The 20,347-nt window shown below is 38.2% G+C and overlaps 1 protein-coding gene across 1 annotated transcript in view; it reads right to left on the bottom strand.

The window, feature by feature from the left end:
• Positions 1 to 2,617: 2,617 nt before the first annotated feature.
• COL9A1 (collagen type IX alpha 1 chain) overlaps positions 2,618 to 20,347 on the bottom strand; it is a 62,089-nt gene continuing 44,359 nt past the window's right edge. The window contains exons 29-38 of the mRNA XM_059468854.1: positions 17,983 to 18,036; positions 17,163 to 17,234; positions 13,247 to 13,282; positions 13,099 to 13,143; positions 11,302 to 11,334; positions 8,513 to 8,659; positions 7,264 to 7,318; positions 6,127 to 6,315; positions 4,024 to 4,101; positions 2,618 to 2,802 (exon numbers count right to left, since the gene is read on the bottom strand). Of these exons, the coding sequence (XP_059324837.1) occupies positions 2,618 to 2,802; positions 4,024 to 4,101; positions 6,127 to 6,315; positions 7,264 to 7,318; positions 8,513 to 8,659; positions 11,302 to 11,334; positions 13,099 to 13,143; positions 13,247 to 13,282; positions 17,163 to 17,234; positions 17,983 to 18,036 (894 nt within the window). The remainder of the gene's footprint in view (positions 2,803 to 4,023; positions 4,102 to 6,126; positions 6,316 to 7,263; positions 7,319 to 8,512; positions 8,660 to 11,301; positions 11,335 to 13,098; positions 13,144 to 13,246; positions 13,283 to 17,162; positions 17,235 to 17,982; positions 18,037 to 20,347) is intronic.

The following is a 20,347-nucleotide window of genomic DNA, read 5'->3' as shown; positions in this document are numbered from 1 at the left end:
ACAGGCAAGGATGTGTAGGACAGTGTCAAATTCTTTGTCCAGATAGATGATGTCATTTCCTCTTCCTTCCTCCATCACCACTACAACCCTGCCAGAAGGCCACCAAATTTGTTGGCAGTGCCAGGTTAAGAGTCAGACTCAATGATCTTGAAGTTCTTGTCCAACCAAAAAAAGTCTATAAACTGGTTCTCATTATGATTTTCTCTGGGTTCCTGCCTATACTGAAGTAACTGAGGAGTTAAAATATATATTTATCACCCTGCAATTAAACCTCCAGAACTAGAAGTGATGACAGAGATCATGGTGGGTAAAAGATTTTCACTAGTCTTCTGCTCAATAAATCTCACAGAATTTTATGATGCTGAACCTGAAGGAGATGAGAACAAGATTTACTTGGGATTTCACCAAGATTTCAGGAGCATCTGGTTAAAATTGTTGGCACACTGACAGTGGCTTGTGAAACCTCTCAGTCTCTTTGCACTGTATCTTCTAGCTTTATTCAAAATCTTTTTTCTGTATCACCATAGTCAATACATCTTTATTTTAAATTCATAATCCTGTCTTTATTTTCCAAATCTTTATTTTACTTGAATGTGCTGTTACTAAAAATCCAATCTCTGGTATGTTCCAGTGTACAGTCTACCATTTGTCAAGTACCTCTTTTCCATTCTTGTGTAAGATTTGGAATTGAGAATTAAATTAACCTATGCATCCCATAAGGAATTACAATGGGCCTGAGAAGTTTTTCTTCTGTTCTTTAAGTTAAAACTTGTGAGTCAGCTCGAAAGCAGAAAATCTGTCACAATCTTAAAATGTCCACTTATAGAGATTCTGCATTGAATTGACTCTCAATGTTGGAATTTGTTTGATTGTAATAATTCTTATTTGAATTTTGCATATGCATATTTTTGCTCCTACATGAATTTCCTTCTATTGTAGAATTTTATGCATTTTTCAGACTATATTTTCTAAAGCACTTCACAGTTATATTTAAATGTGGGGGGGGGTTTGCTTCTTTTGATTCATATGTTTATGCATTACGTACAGAAAACAATATTTTCATTCTGTTATCAGGTGAGATTTTTTCCTTTTCAGCAGTTTTACACACTTTATAGTCAAAATAAAAGTTTGCTGGTGAAACTACAGTTTTTTTACTAGTGTTTTATTTGTTCCACTACCTAAGGAGTACTTTTGAGGACTCTGCTCCAAGTCAGTAGAAACCGACCTAATTCAAAAACTTTTGAAAATCCCTTTATGTGTTCCCAAGCCGCTCACCTTGTGTGGCATCTTCTGGATTTGTTCACAAATGCAATTCTTTGCACTTGCCAATTTTGGTGACTTTGGTTTGAGGTAGGTTTAACTACTATTTTTTTCAAGAACTCCTTTTGAAGCAAACATTATACTTTTACTTTTTCCTTTAGTGTTATCTTACATGTTACATGCAAAACGAAATTCTCCATGGATCTTGTTATTTCTCTCTGTGGTCACATGGCATCAAGTGTTTGAAGCATGAGCACACAGTTAAGGGCTAGGAGAAAAATCAGTGCTTAAAACAAATGTGCCAAAGCTTGTATAGGAAAATTTGGACAGCCAATAATGAGAAAAAAAGAAATATCATAGGGTGGTTTCATCATTGTCTTGAAGAGAGAATAAAGTTCAGAGAGGTAAAGTCAAACCAAAATTAATTTAATTTATAAAGAGAGGAACAGAATACCCACATTGCACATTTTCCTCTAAAAACTAAGTATCTTAAAAAAGACAACTTGGGCCACCTAATGGCTGCCTTCTGCTGTTCTGGCCATCAGCCATATATTTTAAAAAATTATTAATTTGGGGACTTGTAATCTTTTATAGGAAAACTGCATATTTATAGGACTTAAAATTCTGCTGACAGTGGCTACTAGCCTTTTATTTTAATGTGACATATAACAAGGCAAGCTGCAATGGGCTTCATATGGAATTACAAATGCAACACAAATTGAAGTCAAAAAATGAAGTGGTTATTCCTCATGAGTTATTCATGGTGAGCCTGTGATTTTACCTTTAGAGATACTGGCAGCATAAACAGTGCCAGGGGTGGCAGGTTTTCATAGGAACCTCCCACCTGGGTTTCTGTGATTGAATTGAAGAGCTGAAGGAGGTTTAGCATATTTCATGCAAGACACGTGTGAAGTGACTGTGCATGAAGAGTATGTGCTAGAATTTAGAAGTATGAAAGAATAGATCCAGCTGCAGTAAATAAAACTATCCTTTTTTTTATTTGATGACTGAAGACATTATTTCACTGTACATCATACAGGGACATAGGGATTAAGTAGGGGAGGAGGAAAAATCACAGAAAATCTTTCTTAAACAAAATCAAAAATAAAAATAGACAAGTACCTTTTATTTCCCCCCAAAAGGAGAAGGCAGCACCTGTGTATTTCTGAAAGCACCATTGTTCCAGCTTGTATTGCTAAGCACTCCTTTTGGAAGAATGTACAACCACTGTGTTAAAAACACCTTACTGAAACCTTGGTTGAAAGGTTTGTACATGTCTGCATTTCTCCTTCGTTCGTGACTTCGTCCTCAGCTGTCCGTGCGGGATGTGAGCCGATGGCGACACACGGTGGCACTCTCAGGGCCCTTTCACGTTCTTCCCTGCTCTCTGTCCCGCCTGCATCCTGCAGGAGGCTGGCTCGCAGTACCCAGGAGGGCCAGGAGGGCCCGGGGGCCCGGGGACCCCCGGCTGCCCGGCCACCCCAGGGGGACCTCGGTCACCGTCACGGCCCTCCTGCCCGTAGCTGGCTTTGCCTGGTTCACCTGCAAAAGTGGATGCGGGGCTAAACTCGGCAGCGTAGGACTTGCATAGCATAATTAGCACCCTGTCCTTAAAAGCTGGATGAGGATGGTTTTTCACTGCTCTCAGGGGATTCCCAAGAGGGGTGCCAGCTTACAGGGACAATTTTCCTCTACCTGACACCCAATCTGTGATTACACAGCTACAGCAATGAAATTTCAGTCCCAGTGCTCTCCAGGGGTACTAGTGCAGGTCTGCTGCTGTACAAAGCTCTGCAGGGTGCTCTACTCAGCCAACCCTGCTGCCAAGACCTAGGGCAGGGTAGATGCTACTTGCTAACACAGAATTTCATTAGCTCTCTGGAAAAAGAAATACCAATTTTTTTTTTTTCACTCAGATGGTTGGGGAAATATATGTAAAGATTTGAACTGCTGAGCACTGAAGTAGTTTTGCCTTCTAAATCTTCAAAGAAGAAAGGAAAAACAGTGATTTCAAGAAGCCTCTTCCAATGATAAATTTCTACAGAAAACACCTCTGAGTTACACAGACATCCGTGGGATCAGTAAATACTCAACTTTTTTTTTTTTCCTTTTTCACAAGAGAACAAATATGACTAGTTTGTCTTGCTAGATAAACACAGAAATTTACTGTAGAAATACTGGTGCAAATAACATATTTATGTTCATTCGCTGGCCACTAGAGGCCAGCTGTGCTTCAGCCATCAGCAGGAATCTCTCCTGGAGCCATGTTATATAACACTGCAATTAATTACCTCAGAAATAAAATAATCTCCTAAATTATGACTGAAAATTTTAAAGACTGTTGTGCCTGCCAGTGAGATAATCTGGTGGTTATGGCCTTTTTTGTTTATTTTCATATATAATAGTATGTGTACATAATATATAAAAGATACATTAAAAGAGGCAATTTTTTCATGTGTAGGTTTTTTAAATGCTTTCTTTACAATTTTTCTAATCTTTCATTTCATTTTTTCTAATCTTTCTTTACATTTTTCAGTGATTATTCTAATCACTGAAATAAATGAGGAGGTGGCTTTTTGTTTTGTAGTTTTTAAGCCTGATTTCTGACTGAATCACCACCTATGAAGTAAAAATTACAAAGAACTGTAATTTCAGAGTTTATTGCTTAATGGACTCCTTTTATCTTTTCAAGACAGCTTGTAGTATCAGTTCTGAGCAAATTTTTACTATTTATCTTCTCTATCTTCACTCTCTTATATTTACCTGGAAGACCTCTTGGTCCAGGATAACCTTTCAGTCCTCTGCCTGGAAATCCTCTTTCTCCTCTTTCTCCTGGTTCACCTAAAGCAAATTCATGTCACATTAGTTACAGTCTGCCTGGAGTATCATTTTTGTAAATCCCCTTTCAGAAGTGAACAGCAGAGAATTCAGCTGGCTGTATGTTTTCTTAGCATCTTTCAATGATGTCCTGGCACGTATCTGTGTAAAATGTTTAGGATTTGATTAGGTTTTTTCACCCATTTGAGTCACACTAAGAAGGAGACAGGTTGGGCGCGAAAGAAACCACCTAGAGCTGGGACAGTAAGTACCACATGAAATATGTCACAGCCCATATGACAGAAATAAACCAAAGTCCCAGGATTTCAGGATATTTGGGATACAGACTGACACTACTGGCTTCTGCAAAACTGTACAAGCTCAGTTAAGAAGTAAAAATTCTCAAGTGTTGATCCTCGAGACAGCCAGTGCAGAGGAGACAAAAGGTGGCTACAGAGACGACAGTATTCTGTTGATATTCACATAAGGCATAGCTTTACCTTCACAAAATAATTTCTTTTCTCATATAATAATGTCATGGAGACTTTCCTTCAGTAGACACCCTGAGTTTCTTCAAGCCCATATCTTGCTCCAAACCTGAATCATCTTAGTAATAGGAAGCGGTTTTTTTGCTTAGGTTGTAAAGTTCAAATTCTGTTCACCGTTATCTATGAATCTATCAGAACCAGGAACTCAAAGTGAGGCACAGAGAGTTTTCAGGTTGGCTGCCATGTACCATCATTATAGCTCTTGCACATGACAGCATTCACCACTTCCCTTGTATCTGTAATGGTATTGCAAGGTTTACTCTAAGGTAACTCAGAATTTGATGACAGCTATGAGAGCTTTTTGTTAGTTATGATAAGTATTTTGCTTGTTTGGGGAGAGTTAAATGCTCTGTTTATTTATTTTTCTTTTAATATTATTACAGTGTACCCTGCTGTGTGTTGAATCAAATTTTGCATATCCCATACATCACCTTTGTATTTCTTATTTTTGTTTCTTCTGCAGATGACATTACATTGAATTAAGACAGCAACAAAGCTCCAGAAATGATGCTGTTAAGTTTTGCTTTGTTTGTATTCTGTTCCTTCTCTTAAAGGTTTTCCAAATTTCACTTTCAAATAAACCTTGAATCAAAAGTAAACACCCTACTCCAGCAACAGCCCAGCTTTTTGCAGAAAGACAATTTTAAATAAGTCCTTTTTGGAAAACAAATCAAAACCACTGCTGAATAGAAACTAATACATACATGGTTGCCATAAGACTTTGCAGAAAATTCTACCCTGTAATTCTCTGGAGGAGAATAGAACCTCTCAGTCATGAACAAAACAGATTTACCTAGATCAAAGATTTTGTATAAAATGTAAGTCAATTTTATTATGGATTTGTCCTTTCCAAAGAATCAATACACTCTGGCACCTGGTGAAATAATGTTAAATGGCTCAAGTATTATATGCAAATAAAAAGTAGATTAGTATCAGTCCTTTGCAATGTGATAAACTGGGTGTGCTTAGAAAAGTAGACTGGATTTTAGTGAAGTAATCTGACTGCTTACATCAGCTCTTGGGACCATGAATCTTAGAGATGTTAGGTCAACAGCCAGGCTGAATGGGGCAAAGAGAACCAGTGCTGGAATCACATGTGGTGTTTGTCATCAATGACTTGTACAATGTGAGAAGGGACAGGCGTCTGCCCTGAACTAGAAGGAAGCAGCTGAGTCCTAATATTGATTCTCACTCTCATGGACTTCTGAGGTTTTGTGGGTTTTTAGGTGCTGAAAAGCAGATTTCTAAACAAGTCTTGCTGAAGGCAATGAGCCCTTTAATCACTGTGGTAACTGACACACCAATAACCAATAGCTTATATTCCTAACTCAGGATCCTCTTTGGAGCTCCAATGTGTACAGCATACATCCACAACCTGTAAACCAAGGAAGGGGGCAACAACGGCAGCAAGACCAAAACAAACAAAAAAAAAACCCAAATAACCACCAAAAACCAAAACTAATGCAGTCGCCAAGTGAAAGCCAGCTGGAGAATTTCTTACCTTTAGGACCTTTACGACCAATGTCACCAGGGGGACCTTTCAGGCCAGGCAGGCCACGGGGGCCAAGCTGGCCTGGGAAACCATTTTCACCAGCAGGGCCTGGAGCACCTGGAGGCCCTGGTCGGCCAGGAAGACCTGGAGCACCAAATTCTGGCCTCCTAAGGCTGGCTGCCAGCTGAGCCAATTGTTCTGCAATGAGCAGGAGGACAGAGTTATGGAGGAAGTGAACAAGAATGAAGAGATTCCCATGATCACTGAAGAAAATGTATGTTCACTGCTACAGGAATTGACAGATTACACTATAGCACCTTCCTTTTTTTACTTTGCTATTTACAAAGTTCATTACATATAAGGTATTCTCTTATTATAGAATAAGATATTCATCCTTTTTATAGAGGGTCTTTTTTAAATACCCTGCTGAGCATTATCAAGAACAGTGACAACTACTGAAATTTTTTAAAACATGAGCAGCAATTTCATTCAGTAAACTCTTAACATTACAGAGGCATAATAACACAAAAGATATCTTCAATAGCAAGTAGTGAAAAATTTCTTCTGTGTTTATAGTGCAGCATAAATTTCTTATCTCAGTAATATCCATGCACCCAAACATATTAGAAAAGCTTTAAACTTCTGTGTGTGTCAAGAACTCAGCAAATTAGGATTAATTTAGAGTATCTTTGCATTGCTTTAATTTTAAAGTGTGTTATCTCCAGAAACCTCTCTTTGCACTCCTCTTCACCTATTTTGCACAGTTTGTTTGCTGAAATCTAATAGCAAATACAAAAGGCTAAAGATCTTTTAGTGAAGCTTGTACTTTTATGTATGTAAACACAGCAAGTGATTTGAATACAAAATGTATTTATTTCACACAGCTACACTGGACTATGGCCTGCTTAAAACAGCAGTAGTGTGCAATCAACAGGCATTTTAATGAGGCTACAAAATATATATAAAGAAGGAACTTCCTCCTACTGCATCCACATTCACGTGTGGAAAAGTTTTCCACCATGTCCCCTGCTGAGGCCATGCAATTTGCTCTGGGTAAGCATGGAGAAAATCTTGGTTGCCTCCACAGAAACAGGTGATCCCAATTTAAATTCACAAGAAACATCAAATAGTTTTTAGCCTATTTACCTTGCATGACTCTCATGCAAACCTGCTTTATATGCTGATCACTTGGTTCTTTTCCCTAGGATTAAAAAAAAGAGGATTTTAATAAAACAGTTGTTGTCAAACTTACATTTTATGAGTGTGCCTGATTCAAAAAAATGCTGTCAATAAACAGTTGTCACACTTTAACCCCAGCTGCCAAACACCACACAGCTGCTCACACCCACAGTCAACACCCGTGGAACAGGGGAAGAAAAAGAAGGTTAATAAAAGGAAAGAAAGAAGAAGAGGAAAGGGTAGGAAAAAGGGGAAGATGAAGAAGAATAAGAAAATAAAATACAAAAGAGACAATGATAGTTCAAGTGGTACAAATGAAAGCAGTTGCTCACCACTCCCACAAGTTTTCCCTGGTTATGTGGCCAAGTGTGATGCTACATGGTATGGGATATCCCTTTGGCCAATTATAGTCAGCTCTCCCAGCTGTGCCCCTCCCAGTTTTTTGTGCACCTTCAACCCACTCACTGATGGTGCAGTGTAAGGAGCAGGAGAGGCTTTGATTCTATGCAGTGTTCATGAGTAACTGAAACATCACAGAATGGCTTGGGTTGAAAGGGACCTTTGAAACCATCTAGTTCCAACACTCCTTCTCAGGTCCCCCTTTTAACCTGGCCTTGAACTCTTCAGGGACAGAGCATCCACAACTTCTCTGGGTGTCCTATTAGTACCTCTCCATTCTTGCAGTGAAGAATTTCTTCCTAGTATCTAATCTAAAACCATGCTCTTTCACTTTGAAACCATTACCCTTTTTCTTGCTCCCATCAGCATGCTACAAAAATTATTTTCAGCACAAATCCAAAATATAACTCCATGCAAGCCACTATGAAGAAATTTAACTGTATGCCAAGTAAAAACAATCCATGAGTCACTAAAAGGTGTTCCAGTTCCTGCAAGTGCAACTATTTCAGCTGATGTCAACTTAACTAGTAAGGTAAAGTCTGAGTGATGCTCCTTTGAATCAAACACAGTTTGGTTTCATGCACACTACAGGGGTGAGGTGGGCATGAGAAACAGAGCTGAACTGAAAGCTGGGGCCCCAAGGATGTAGCTGTTCAACCCAGGACTGCTCTGGTGTACACCTGTGTCTGATGAGGGGCACGCTGTACTTCAGCCTGCTGTGGCACTTCAGTTTGGCACACGCACATGCGAAACAAGGAGCGGTGTGAGTGAGAGATTAAGGTTCAGAAGATACCAATTTCATGAAAACAGTACTTACAGCTGGACCTTCACTGCCAGGCAGGCCTGGGGCACCCTGCTCACCCTGCAAGCCTCGTGGTCCAGGTGAGCCACGTGGCCCTTCCATGCCAGGCAGCCCCCGACTCCCCTCAGGCCCGCGGGAACCGGGGTCTCCAGGATTACCAACCTGACAAGGAAAGAGAGGAATTTCAATAGAATGCTGTACTATGATAGACTCATTCTCACATATCAAAATGGTGACAGGAGCTATTCACAAATGCAAAGAAACGACTGCTGAAATGCAGCTGTTCAACAGAACTTCTTTTTAAAGTAAGCAACTAGTGTCAGCAGTTGCATGTTTTTTAAGAGGTTCTGTACTCTTACAGGGGAGAAGTGGAAAAATAATCTATCCTGTCAAAACAGGTAAATCAGATAGTAACATAGGTAAATCAAATAGTGGCATGCTCAAGATGGCTCTCTGCCCTTGTGTATGTCAACGTGGAACATTTCTAGACATTAAGTGCTGCTTAAGGTATGAAAATTCCAGGTCCCTTCTTGCTCCAAATGCCTTTCACATCCTTCTCTAGAGAGTACCACGGTGTGAGCCTCTACTGTGTAGCCCAAGGCTGTTTGGGAACACACATTTTTGCTTTGTTTACTCTGCCAGAGCTAGTTCTAGTGCCTGCACTGGAGTTTGCTGGCAGAGGGGAAGGAACATCCTCCCACCAACTGACATTGACAAACTGCCTGAACAGATGCAGTGCTGCCTTATTTCACTCAGGGAAGGGGTAAAAAGCTATTCCTGCCCCTGGGGAATGGAAGGATTGATGTGACTATGTCAACATATCCACTTCAGTACACTGAGAAAACAAAGCTATTGCTTCTGCTCCAGTAATTTTACAAAGAGTTATTAAATACCATGCAGAGGGTGACCTATTCCAGCAGGCACCTCTGAATTACTGTATTGGGTTTGAGCAGCAATGTTCTTATAGCAGGGGGCCTACAGGTGTGGCTTTTCTAAGAAGCTGCCAAAAGCTTCCCCCATGTTCAGCAGAGCCAACACGAGCCAGCTCTGAAACAGACCTACTGGCCAATGCCAAGCCAAGCAGTGATGTTAATAAAGCCTCTGGGACAACATATTTAAGGAAGAAAAAATTATTGCCCAGAAATAATAACAGCTAGGGCAGAGCAGGGTGAGAATATGTGAAATTAACAGCTCTGAAGACACCAAGGTCAGTGCAGAAGGAGGGGACAGAGGTGCTCCCCTTTTGTTTTACTTCCCATTTCCTGCTCTGACTCTGATTGGTAATAAATCGGTTAATTTCCCCAGGTCTGTTTTGGCCATGACTGTAACAGGGATCTCTCCCTGGCCCCTTATCTGGGCCCATGAGCTCTTTTTGTATTTTCTCTTCCTTGGCCAGTTTTAAGGAAGGGAGTGGCAGTATGGTTTTGTTGCACACCTGATGTCCAGTCAAGGTCAAACCACCACAGTTGCTTTCAGTACAAGTTAATTTACTCCTAATAACCAATAGTAATAATAACAACGAAAAATATGGCAGAAAAGAAGAAAAAAATTCCACCTAAAAAGCCCAAAACAGGCAGGAAAAAAAAAAAAAAAACCTACATACTTACAACTTCCCAAATCTACTGGGGGAAAAAAAAGAGAGAGTAACATCCTCTGAAAGAGTTGCTAAACAACAAATTACTCAGCTGTGGTATATCAGTTAAATCCACAAGGCGGGACCATTTTGGTTCCAGCTGTGCTGCATCCCAGACAGCCGATGGCTGCCCCTATCAGAAAAAAACCCAAAGAGCATGCTTTGATAGATACATTAAGGAGACAGAATAATTGCTTTTATGGACTACACAACTGGGAAGCCATCATTCCTTTCTTCCCAGCCTGGTGAGTTATCAGGTTCCCAGACAGATTACTCATTCTTGTGAGGGTGCTCACTGAGATACAAGCACTCTAGGCTCTCATCAAGACAAGAGGATTTGAAAAATATAAGTGGATAAAATTGTGGATTTCTCTTCTAATCTATCTCTTCCTCATGTCCTTCTTGTAGGATCTTCATCAGCAGTAAATACTCTTTAGCTTGCATTTGCTTAGCCCAAAAGTTACCCAGAACACTAATAACACAAGCACAGGATTTTTTGTTATGCTCAGACTCAGTTCCCCATAGGGAGAACTGTTGGTATTTTAAAATCACAGCTCATACTGTCAGATGCTGTAACAATCCAACTCTTCAGTGATCCTGAAATAAAAGAATTAATTCAGCCCTCTGGTTATTTTTTATGTGACATACAAATCCCACTCACCTTCCACATCAAAGTCATCATTTTGCAGTAAAATAAAACAAAACAAATAAAAATAAGATAAAAACACAATAAAAATAAAATAAAGGAAGCTGGGCCATAAATACTTCTAGGGTCACAGACATCACAATCCTGCTGCCAGCTTTTTAACAGTGGCACACAGCCACTGCACTGAGCCTCCTTTCTATCCAACACCTACTGTACAAAGGGTGCCTTCATCTTCTTGAAAAAAGGATTTGTTGGCCAGAAAACTGCTGCTGAATGATGCTTCTCTTTTATGGAGTTAGAATCCAGGAAACTAATTCCTTTTCAAAGCTAATTCATTTTAATATTAACTGTATTCAAAATTTAAACAGAAGAAAATCTGCTAAAACACATTCCATTTAACTGGAATAATAATAAAATAAAGAGGTCAGCTTGTTACTTGCATTTTTCTTTCCTTAAATGAGAAAACCATCTATATGATCTACTAGATCTCTACATTTCTGTAGCAATGCTATTCATTGTACTTACAGCTCCCTTTGCTCCTGGTAATCCCATGTCACCCTAAAAAGAAGACAAACTATATTAGAAGAGAGTCTCCTTACCACAGACTTTACAAAAGCAGTAAATGTGACACAATGTTTTTTCAATAAAAAAGAAGTTTCATATATTGAATTGATTTATGCAAAATTGCCCCACAAATAATTACAATTCCTTTGAGAATAAAACCTTTATTTTGAGTGGGTTTCATACAATTCCTTTCTCAAAAACTTTTCTGTAAGGTTCAAATGAGAAAGCATGTTCGTTATAATTGGTTTTGTATTGCTTCTCTTGGAATTAGACATGTGGCTCTAACCTCTCAAACACAGAAGACAATCTTAGATAGATTTATTGGAAACCATTAGAAGTAGCATTTTTTTAACCAGGATTTTCTAGTTTCTACAAAGCGACAGAACTATGGATATTGGGACTGTGTAGTGCTGAAAAAATTGCAACAGAAACTACCTAAAGTTCTGTGAAGAAGCCAAACCCCTACAAGTTCCTATTTCCAGCAATCTTTCTCCTGGCCTCAATGATACAAAAATCCCTTGATCATCTGACTGAGAATAGCAATCCCACTATTTCAGTAATTTTTAGGTTTTCCTCTCAACTTGAAAAAAAAAAACTTTCAAAATATTTTAATTACCTGGGAAATAGATTAGCATAACACTGCAGAAACTTTGAGTAATTTCTGTACACTGTACTTTCCCAGTTCCTAAATGCCATTGGTGAAATAACTGGTTTCCAGTCAAGGGCCTGTTTGTTAATAAATGTGAAATAATTTAAATAGAAATAATTTTTATCAATTTAGAACCAGACTAGCTGGCAGCACACTTAAACAATCTATACTATTTCTTCCAGGGAATCTGTACAGTGATTGTAATGCTGACTAAGGCTTTCAAAATTGCAGCCTGTGGGAAAAATACATTCATTTCCAGCCTACAACCTGGCTGCCATTCTTTGAATAGGGAGCAGTTTATGTCCCTTGGAAAGATTAGGTCTGGCTTTGCTGGTTGAGGCCCCATGGGAGCCACTGGACCAGAAGTTTTCTCTTTTGGCAGAGAAACAAACCCACTTTACCCAAGAGGACTTGACCCAGACATTACTCATGTCAATTCACAACATGCCATACTCCTGCAGCAGATTAGATAGATAGATAGACAGATAGATAGATAGATAGATAGATAGATGCAATATCACAGTGCCACAGCCTCTTCCCAGTCCATTTTTCCTCTAACAGCTTGTTGCAAATCATATTTCCAAAGATAAAGACAATACAAAATACTACCTTTAAGTGTGATTAATTAAGGATATTCATTAACTCTCCTCCTGTTTCATCTGAATTAAACTACTTGCTCATCCTCACTGCCTCAAACATCAAGAATTTATGTGCCTGTGTATGCATGTATATATATATTTTTATATATAAACACTTTTATACATATATATCTCATATATATATATATATATATGTGTGTGTGTGTGTGTGTGTGTGTGTGTGTATGTATATACAAACAAACACAGACACATCCTTTTTTCTTCAAGGCAGTCTGTACTACACTGTACACCTAACAGAACCTGTATATTTCAGTGTTTTCCAAATAGCAGGAAAAGAGTAATTAGGCAAATAGAACTGCTGTGCTCTGCAAGGGCCAGTTGGTATAAAACTGAAATGTGCCTTTCAGTGATGCAAACATAATGCTTGAAGCACTCCAACAATACTTTGTATTTTTAATTTGAAATAAAAACATAGTATTATATCAAGTAAAGGAAAAAAAAGTGCCTTACTAAGTCACCCTTTTCTCCTCCATCTCCTTCTGCTCCAGGTACACCCTATATCAAAGAAAGACAGACTGTCAAGACTTCAGATTAAGTTAACATTATGTAACATTTGGTACTGTGATTTTGAAGTCCCATGATCTTTAACATGACTTACCTGTTCACCCTTAGGTCCTGGTTCACCCACCGAACCCTAAAACATTAAAGATTAAAAATAAAAAGAGAAGAAGTCTTCAGAATTTTAAAGTTCAGATTCTAAAAGCACACTAAATGTTATTTGAGCCTAAATTTCATATTCATGCAAGAGACTTTTAAAGTTGCAAATTTTTAAGAATTACAATGAAAGCACTTAAATCTTACGATGTAATTTATGTGACAGAGTGAAGGCAAGTACTAGTATGGAACATATAATCCACTACCACACTGTACAGTACAGATTCTGACTGTCCAATGGTACATCTCCCCTTTACAGGACAAATGCTCTTGCAGCTGCTACAGATTTGCTCTGAGAATTGCTTAGAAGCTACAAGTAAATAAATCCAGTAAGTGCATCACTTTTTCTAGCACCATTATATATTCCATATTGCTGTAGGCTATACTAGCCCTGCTAATGTGAGAAAAGCAGAGAGACATCCACAAGTACAGCCACAATCTCGTCCTGCATGCTGTTTAATTCTCAATGTCTTTTAGCAAACCTGTGTCTAAAATTTTGATCATTGTAGTCAAAGCTGAAGGGTTTGTATCTTAAAGGTAATATTCCTTTTTAAAAAGAAATTTGATTATATTTCATCTTAGAATCCTCTAACAAAACATACCCATGTGGACAGGCAGGAAACAAAGAGAAATAAATTAATGACCCAATTAATTTCAAACATAAGCAACTTTTATCTAGAGCAAAACTACTACATTTTTTGAACAGTATATCATTTAGGAAAATCTTTTTCTATTTGTATTCTGTTAGAAAACCAGTCACACCATCCTTTTAATATTCTTTCCAGTCTGTGCATGTTTAAGGATATGCATTACAAATGAACTATAACTGTGTCCGATAATCCTGTTTTTTGTAAAACAGACAGAGATGCAGCAGTTTCTCTCCCATTTCAGAGATCCATTTAATTCACATAAGATATAGGCATACAGACTGGTATAGCTTTCACAGCTTTTACAGAATTTAATGAATTCTGACACATTCTCATGTTCTTGAGGATGAAGAGCTAATACTAAATTATCCACAAAGCTAAGCAGTATAAATGACAGAACTATTTAACATTCCAACTTTGTCAAACAACACTGAAACTATTTTGTCTGAAGTGTTCTCAACATTGTGTCTTGTTAAGGTTTCCCAATTACATGAAAAAGACATTGGTTTCCAACCTAACATTATCTTGGGGGTTCTTTTTCTCCCCTTACTCTTCCTTATAGCAATAAAACTGCCAATAGATAAAGCTGACATAGAAGAATCTATTGCTTTTGTGAGCCTGTCCTGCAGTGTTTGTATATGCAAATATAAAAATCACAACTGAAACTACTGGAATCAATTCTACGCTGACTCCAAAAATTGCAATGGAGGTAATAAGGCAAGATGTTAAACTATGAAAATACTCACTTTTATTGACATAATGCCTATCAATTTTGCAAAAATCCCTCTCAAATAATACACAAAAACTCTTTGGAAAACTGCCTGACAGCATGATCCAAAACTGTACCAGGGGCTCCTTTAACTACTTAGCAGCACAAAGGATCATGTTGCAGTGCCAAGGTCTGGCACTTAGCTCAGTGCTGTTTATCTGACTAAAATAGACAGAACCCAAGTGTATGAAACCAATCCAAAATACATGAATCAGAAGCAGCCTAAGCGGTGAATGCTGGGTCTGGTTCAGGCTCCAAAAGAGGCAAAGGCCTAGGCTGTGACCTCATTTTCCAACCTGATAACCCACCCAGGCACAGGGTGACATGGTGAGGATTGGTCCATGTGGGCTTGGAACACCAACCCTGCTGTTAGCATGTGATATTACCCTTGTAATATTCAATCATTATTATATCCATTGAATTTTGTCAGCTCTCACTTTTACATATTACTTCAGTAAAAAAAATTCTGGTGCTATCTTTGGTGGTGATTTATTCCTCAGGTGGAATAAATCCTGCACGTAGACAAGATGTCAACAGATAGTACACAATATTTAACAGCTTTGGGATCAAGAATAACTACTGATACATCAAATTCATGAATTCTACAGGCTTCTGGCTGCTATTTACATCAACTCTTACCATGCATATATAGCTATGTAACAGAACTTTATAGGATTCCTGTGTACAAAACCATGAAGTTTTGAAATCAGAAAGTGAAAAAAGGTTACTTCAGCCTAGAACTTACTCCTAGGAGGGGCTGACCCAAAGGCTGGGGTTAACAGGCTACAGAGATGCCTATTTCCAACCTGACAAGGTTGTTCGTGTAAGACTGATGCAGTTGCAAAAGCTGAAGGGAAGAGGAAGGATAGAGTGGCACAATGCTCTCCAGGCTTGTGACAGAAGAGATACTGCAAGTCAGTGCTGCTGGCAAGGCTGCAGCCATGCTAAATATGTTCCAGAAAATTCACTACAACCTCCATGCAACTGGAAAATAGAATATGAATCAAGGATACAAGCAGAGAGCTAAAAAGCAATTATAGGATGAAATAATTCCTAGCACTTTGGACTTTAAGGTATTTGCACAGAGCATTAAATTGACCTCAGGTTTTTTAAAAAGTTCCAGGCATAAGTTACTGTCATCTGCCAGTTAGATACTCAGAAACCTCCTGGCTGTAGCCTGGATCTCTCTAGGTCTGTTTACAGTATCAACATTCTAATTTTTATCCTAGAGATCCAGATGTTTTATATGGCAAATGAGGAAAATCAAACACCTTTGGAGGGAGGTTGTCAGCACTGCAACAAATGTTAGGGATTTTCCTTCTACCTTTGCCTCCTCAGTACCTTCAATCTCCCTCTGGAGAAGTCTCAAATATGAATCATTACCAATCTAATAAAAAGAGACTGCTTTATGTCAATACTTACATTTGACTAGAACATCTCCTCATCTCAGCATTAAAAGAAAACCAAACAAACATGAAAAAAATACCTCACCAACATCAAAGACTTAGAAGATTACTTTTAAGTACTTGAATAGCTTTTTTTTAAAAAGCTGCCAAAAACAAGAGCAAACCCTATCCAGAAACCCTATGATGTACACTGGGAGCATACCAAGGGCAGGATTTCTCTGTTCAGACATTTTACAGCAGTTATACCCACATCTGACTAGCAGTCCAATAGTGCCCTGGTTGTCAGGAGGATGTAAGAGGCACTGCACAAGTGTAATTCATTTGATACTCATGTAGACATGCCTCGAGTAAGGCACAGTAGAGAATAATTTTATATCAAAGATGTCAGAAGATAGGCAAATGAATTCCATCCTTTGCAGTCTCCTATAGCCAAGAGAAGATAAGAAGCATCTCTGGCTTTATGCACTGTCTTCACTAACATATATTGAGCAAAGCAAGATATATTCTGCAGTTATTGGGCCCTGGGGCTCAATCCTTCCTTCTCAACAAAATACTTGAAGAAGTATTTATATCGTGTAATTCTGCATGGAGGCATAGGTGTCTCAATATTTGCATTAGCATGTGCATTTCCATAGGAGGCCCCAAGACATGTAACAGGCATCACTACTACTGTAGGTGAGAGCTGAAGCTGCAAAGCTCTATAGTGACCACAGATCCTGACTGACCACTTCATATCTGGCTGTGTCAATGATTTGCAGTACAATTTAAGTCTTTGAATTATTCAAATTTAAAAAACCAAAATAATTTATATATCACTAATCTTATTTCAGTCCCCTAAGTGGCACTGTCAAGACTTTTCCTTCACACATTTATGAGCTACAAGCAGTTAATGGGCACAGAGAGCACCACTTTCAAGCAGTTAAATATCTACATACAAAACAAGAAAACAGATATTAATTCATGGAAAAACTGAAAACAGTGCTCAACTTGTTGTGTTTACTCCTGACACCAAGCTGCATGTACAAGTGCATTTCTTACCCGGTCACCTTTACCACCAGGAAGGCCTGGAGGACCAGGCAGTCCAGGAAGTCCAATACTACCCTGGGGACCCTGTGAAAAAAAGCCAAGGATGTAAACTTAGCCAATCTTGTTTAGAATTAACAACTAAGGGTCATACCCTGAAGCAGATAGGGCAGAACCTTATTCCCAGAACAGACTTAACTTGATGAAAGAGGATTATCTGATGCAAATTGGGTTGATCCAAAGTACGGCACTTTAAACAGAATCTTACTATGAATTTATTGCTGACAATCCCAACAGAAATGACTTACAGAGTTTTCTACCCTCCAGTCCCTCAAAGACAGACTGGTTCTCTTAAAAATCCTTCCCAAGATCTTGCACTCTGCGATTTGCACATTCCTCTGTAACAGTAGGCTCTTTCAGCCAAGACCTCCCCAGCTATGCTTCTGACTGATTCTGTGTAAATACTGCTGGAGCTCTGGTAAAAGGTGGCATTCATAATGTGCTCCATTCATTAGTTTCACTTAGCTGCTAGCAGAAAGGCAGTCTCTCACTGCTCCCAGGAGCCCACACAGCAGTGTGCCGCTCAGCTTTGCATGTCATAGGATTTATGGGCTTATCAAGTAGAAGAAAAAAGTCACACACATCTCCATGCAATTTAAAACAGCATTTTCTAATATTAGCACAGTCACAGAGGACTGAAAAAGAAACTGAACCACCACTCATTTCAATGTTATTTTCAGTTCCCTGCATGGATAAATGGGTAAGTGTAGTTCAGATGATACTATAGCTCCTTAAAAGTAAACATGAATACTGAATATAGAAATAAACTGCTTACCAACTTCCCTGGTAAACCTGGAGGACCTGCAGGACCTGTCTCCCCTCTGCTACCCTGGAAGCAAAAACAGAGGGACAATATTATTTCCTGGAATTCTTCTTGTGATCTGGGAATAAAGTATAATTATTTTTTTTTCCTTAATATTAAGTGATTTACACTACTTAGCTGTTGGGTTTAATTGAGATTTCTTTTTCTTAGTGCAAAAATACCATAGGCATTAAAACCAGTGAAACTTTCTGAGTAAACATTTTTATTTAACTATGGCATATAACCTTTATTTGGCATTAAATGATTCAAGTAAATAATTTTGCTGAGTGATTAAGCAAAATGAAGTTCACTTCATGGAATCACACCTGAGAGTTACCTATCACAAACACAATCACTTCACTCTGACAACTCTGGCAGGCATGTATAACTTTAGGCTTTTGCTTAGTTTCATCGCCTGAGCTCCTACACGACTACATATTTAAAGCACCTGATCCCTAATACACAAATGTGAAAAGTGAATACAGAAGTAATGCTTAACAAACTCATTCAGGTTTAAAAAAAGTCTAGAGTGTTAGAGGGAGAGGTAATTTTTAAAATTCACTATTTATAATAGTGATAAGCATAAATATGTGCTTTACTGCATCTTTATATCTTCACTTCAGACATGTTTATCCATTCAGATCATCATATTCACATTAGTGCTACAACTCTATTTCTTAAGGCAGCCACTGGAATACACACTCTGGGTAAATCTGACATTGAGCCAAACTTGCAAAGATTTTAAATAATTTTCAAACTAAAGTACCTTTCTCAAAAGATTTTGTCTCTTATGATTAAACTTTTCAGAACAACTCAATAAGTTTTATAGCTTTACTCTCACATGTACAGACATATCCCTGGACAGATAAATTCAAACAATCTCCCAACACAAGCTTAGGTCTCACTTATGAAACTCTTCTTAAATTCACAGTGTGACTATGTAAGTGCTATTTGCAATAAAAGAAAGATACATTTAAGATCACAAAATGTCAAGAATTTATGTTATTAGTTATTCAACTTAATAAAATATTATACAATGACATAGACAATTTTAGATTAAATCAAAACTTAGCCTTCTAGGGCTGCATGCAATGGATAGTTTTAAATACAGGGGATTTTTTCCTAACAAGGACAATACTGTGAAATGTTGTGGCATACTAAATAAAACGAGATGGCAGACATGGCCTTTTACATTAGGTCATAAATGCAATGACAACTTCTCACACAAGCTTAGGAAAGCTAATTCTACAATTCAAGAAATAATTAGGTACCCTGGAGAGATCACAGAACCAAACTTTTCAATTAATTTCCTTCAAAATATCCTATGGTGTTAAAATACCTATTACTTTAAAGCACTTTGCATAATTTCTAGAAGCTTTTTTATGTTAAAAAAAAGAAAGAAAGGAAAAATGTCTCCTAACTCACCTTCATCTTACAACCCAGAAAATGCATTACAATTTTATTTAATCACAAAATTCTGAACTACATCTCTGACCTGAAATGCTGCTATATTTCTGATGCAGAAAGGTGACGACTAAAATTATGATCAACATTAGAAACTTGTTTCTCATATCATTCTCATGAAACCCATAACATTCATTCATTACCCATAACAGTCATTGCTATGCAGAGATGAAACAAAAGCAGCATAATCCTTAGACAGTTAAAATCTTATAATAAACCTCTTAAGCATATCAAAAGTCCTGCTGTTCACACAAAATTCAAGAAAAAAACTTTCATTTTATTTCAAATGAGGAAAAAATCTTTTGTCAAATGTCTGCCACAGGCATTTTGTCAAACAAAATGCTTTTCTAAGGAGGCAAAGAAGGAGGTTAGTTTACAGAAGACCAGAATACAAATGCATAGGTAGTATTTCCTTGTAAACACCAACATAATGTCTGTAAGGACTGATTATTTCAAACTATGGGCCACCACTGCAAGATCTGCAGCAGTGTTTTAGCAAGTAAGAGAGTAACTGGAACCCAAAAAATGAGGAATCCTATCCCTGGCATAACTAGAAAGACTCTAATGCTTCCTCCAAGTTATATCAGACTGAAATGGCCCTAGGATAGGTTATACAAGTAAGCTCCTTGCTCATAATTCTGAAGGAAAAAAAGGCATCTTGAAATGTCTTCATGTAAACATTTAAAATGCAACTTAAGTCACGTCTTAGAAGCACCTAACTTTCCCCACAGCCTATAGGAGGGTTTCTGAAACAGATGGTTCAGGTGTTGACATCTGTTTTTGGCCAGATGAAATGTTCCTCTGTGCTGTAAGTCACTATGGACAGGAATTAGAGCAGAAGGCAGTCTGGCCATGTCCTCAGCCCACCTTTCCT

This window comes from Ammospiza nelsoni, chromosome 3 (genome assembly GCF_027579445.1).
Source record: "Ammospiza nelsoni isolate bAmmNel1 chromosome 3, bAmmNel1.pri, whole genome shotgun sequence".
Taxonomy (NCBI): domain Eukaryota; kingdom Metazoa; phylum Chordata; class Aves; order Passeriformes; family Passerellidae; genus Ammospiza; species Ammospiza nelsoni.
Note: the sequence above shows the minus strand (reverse complement) of the source record. Positions and strands in the feature narration are given on the sequence as shown.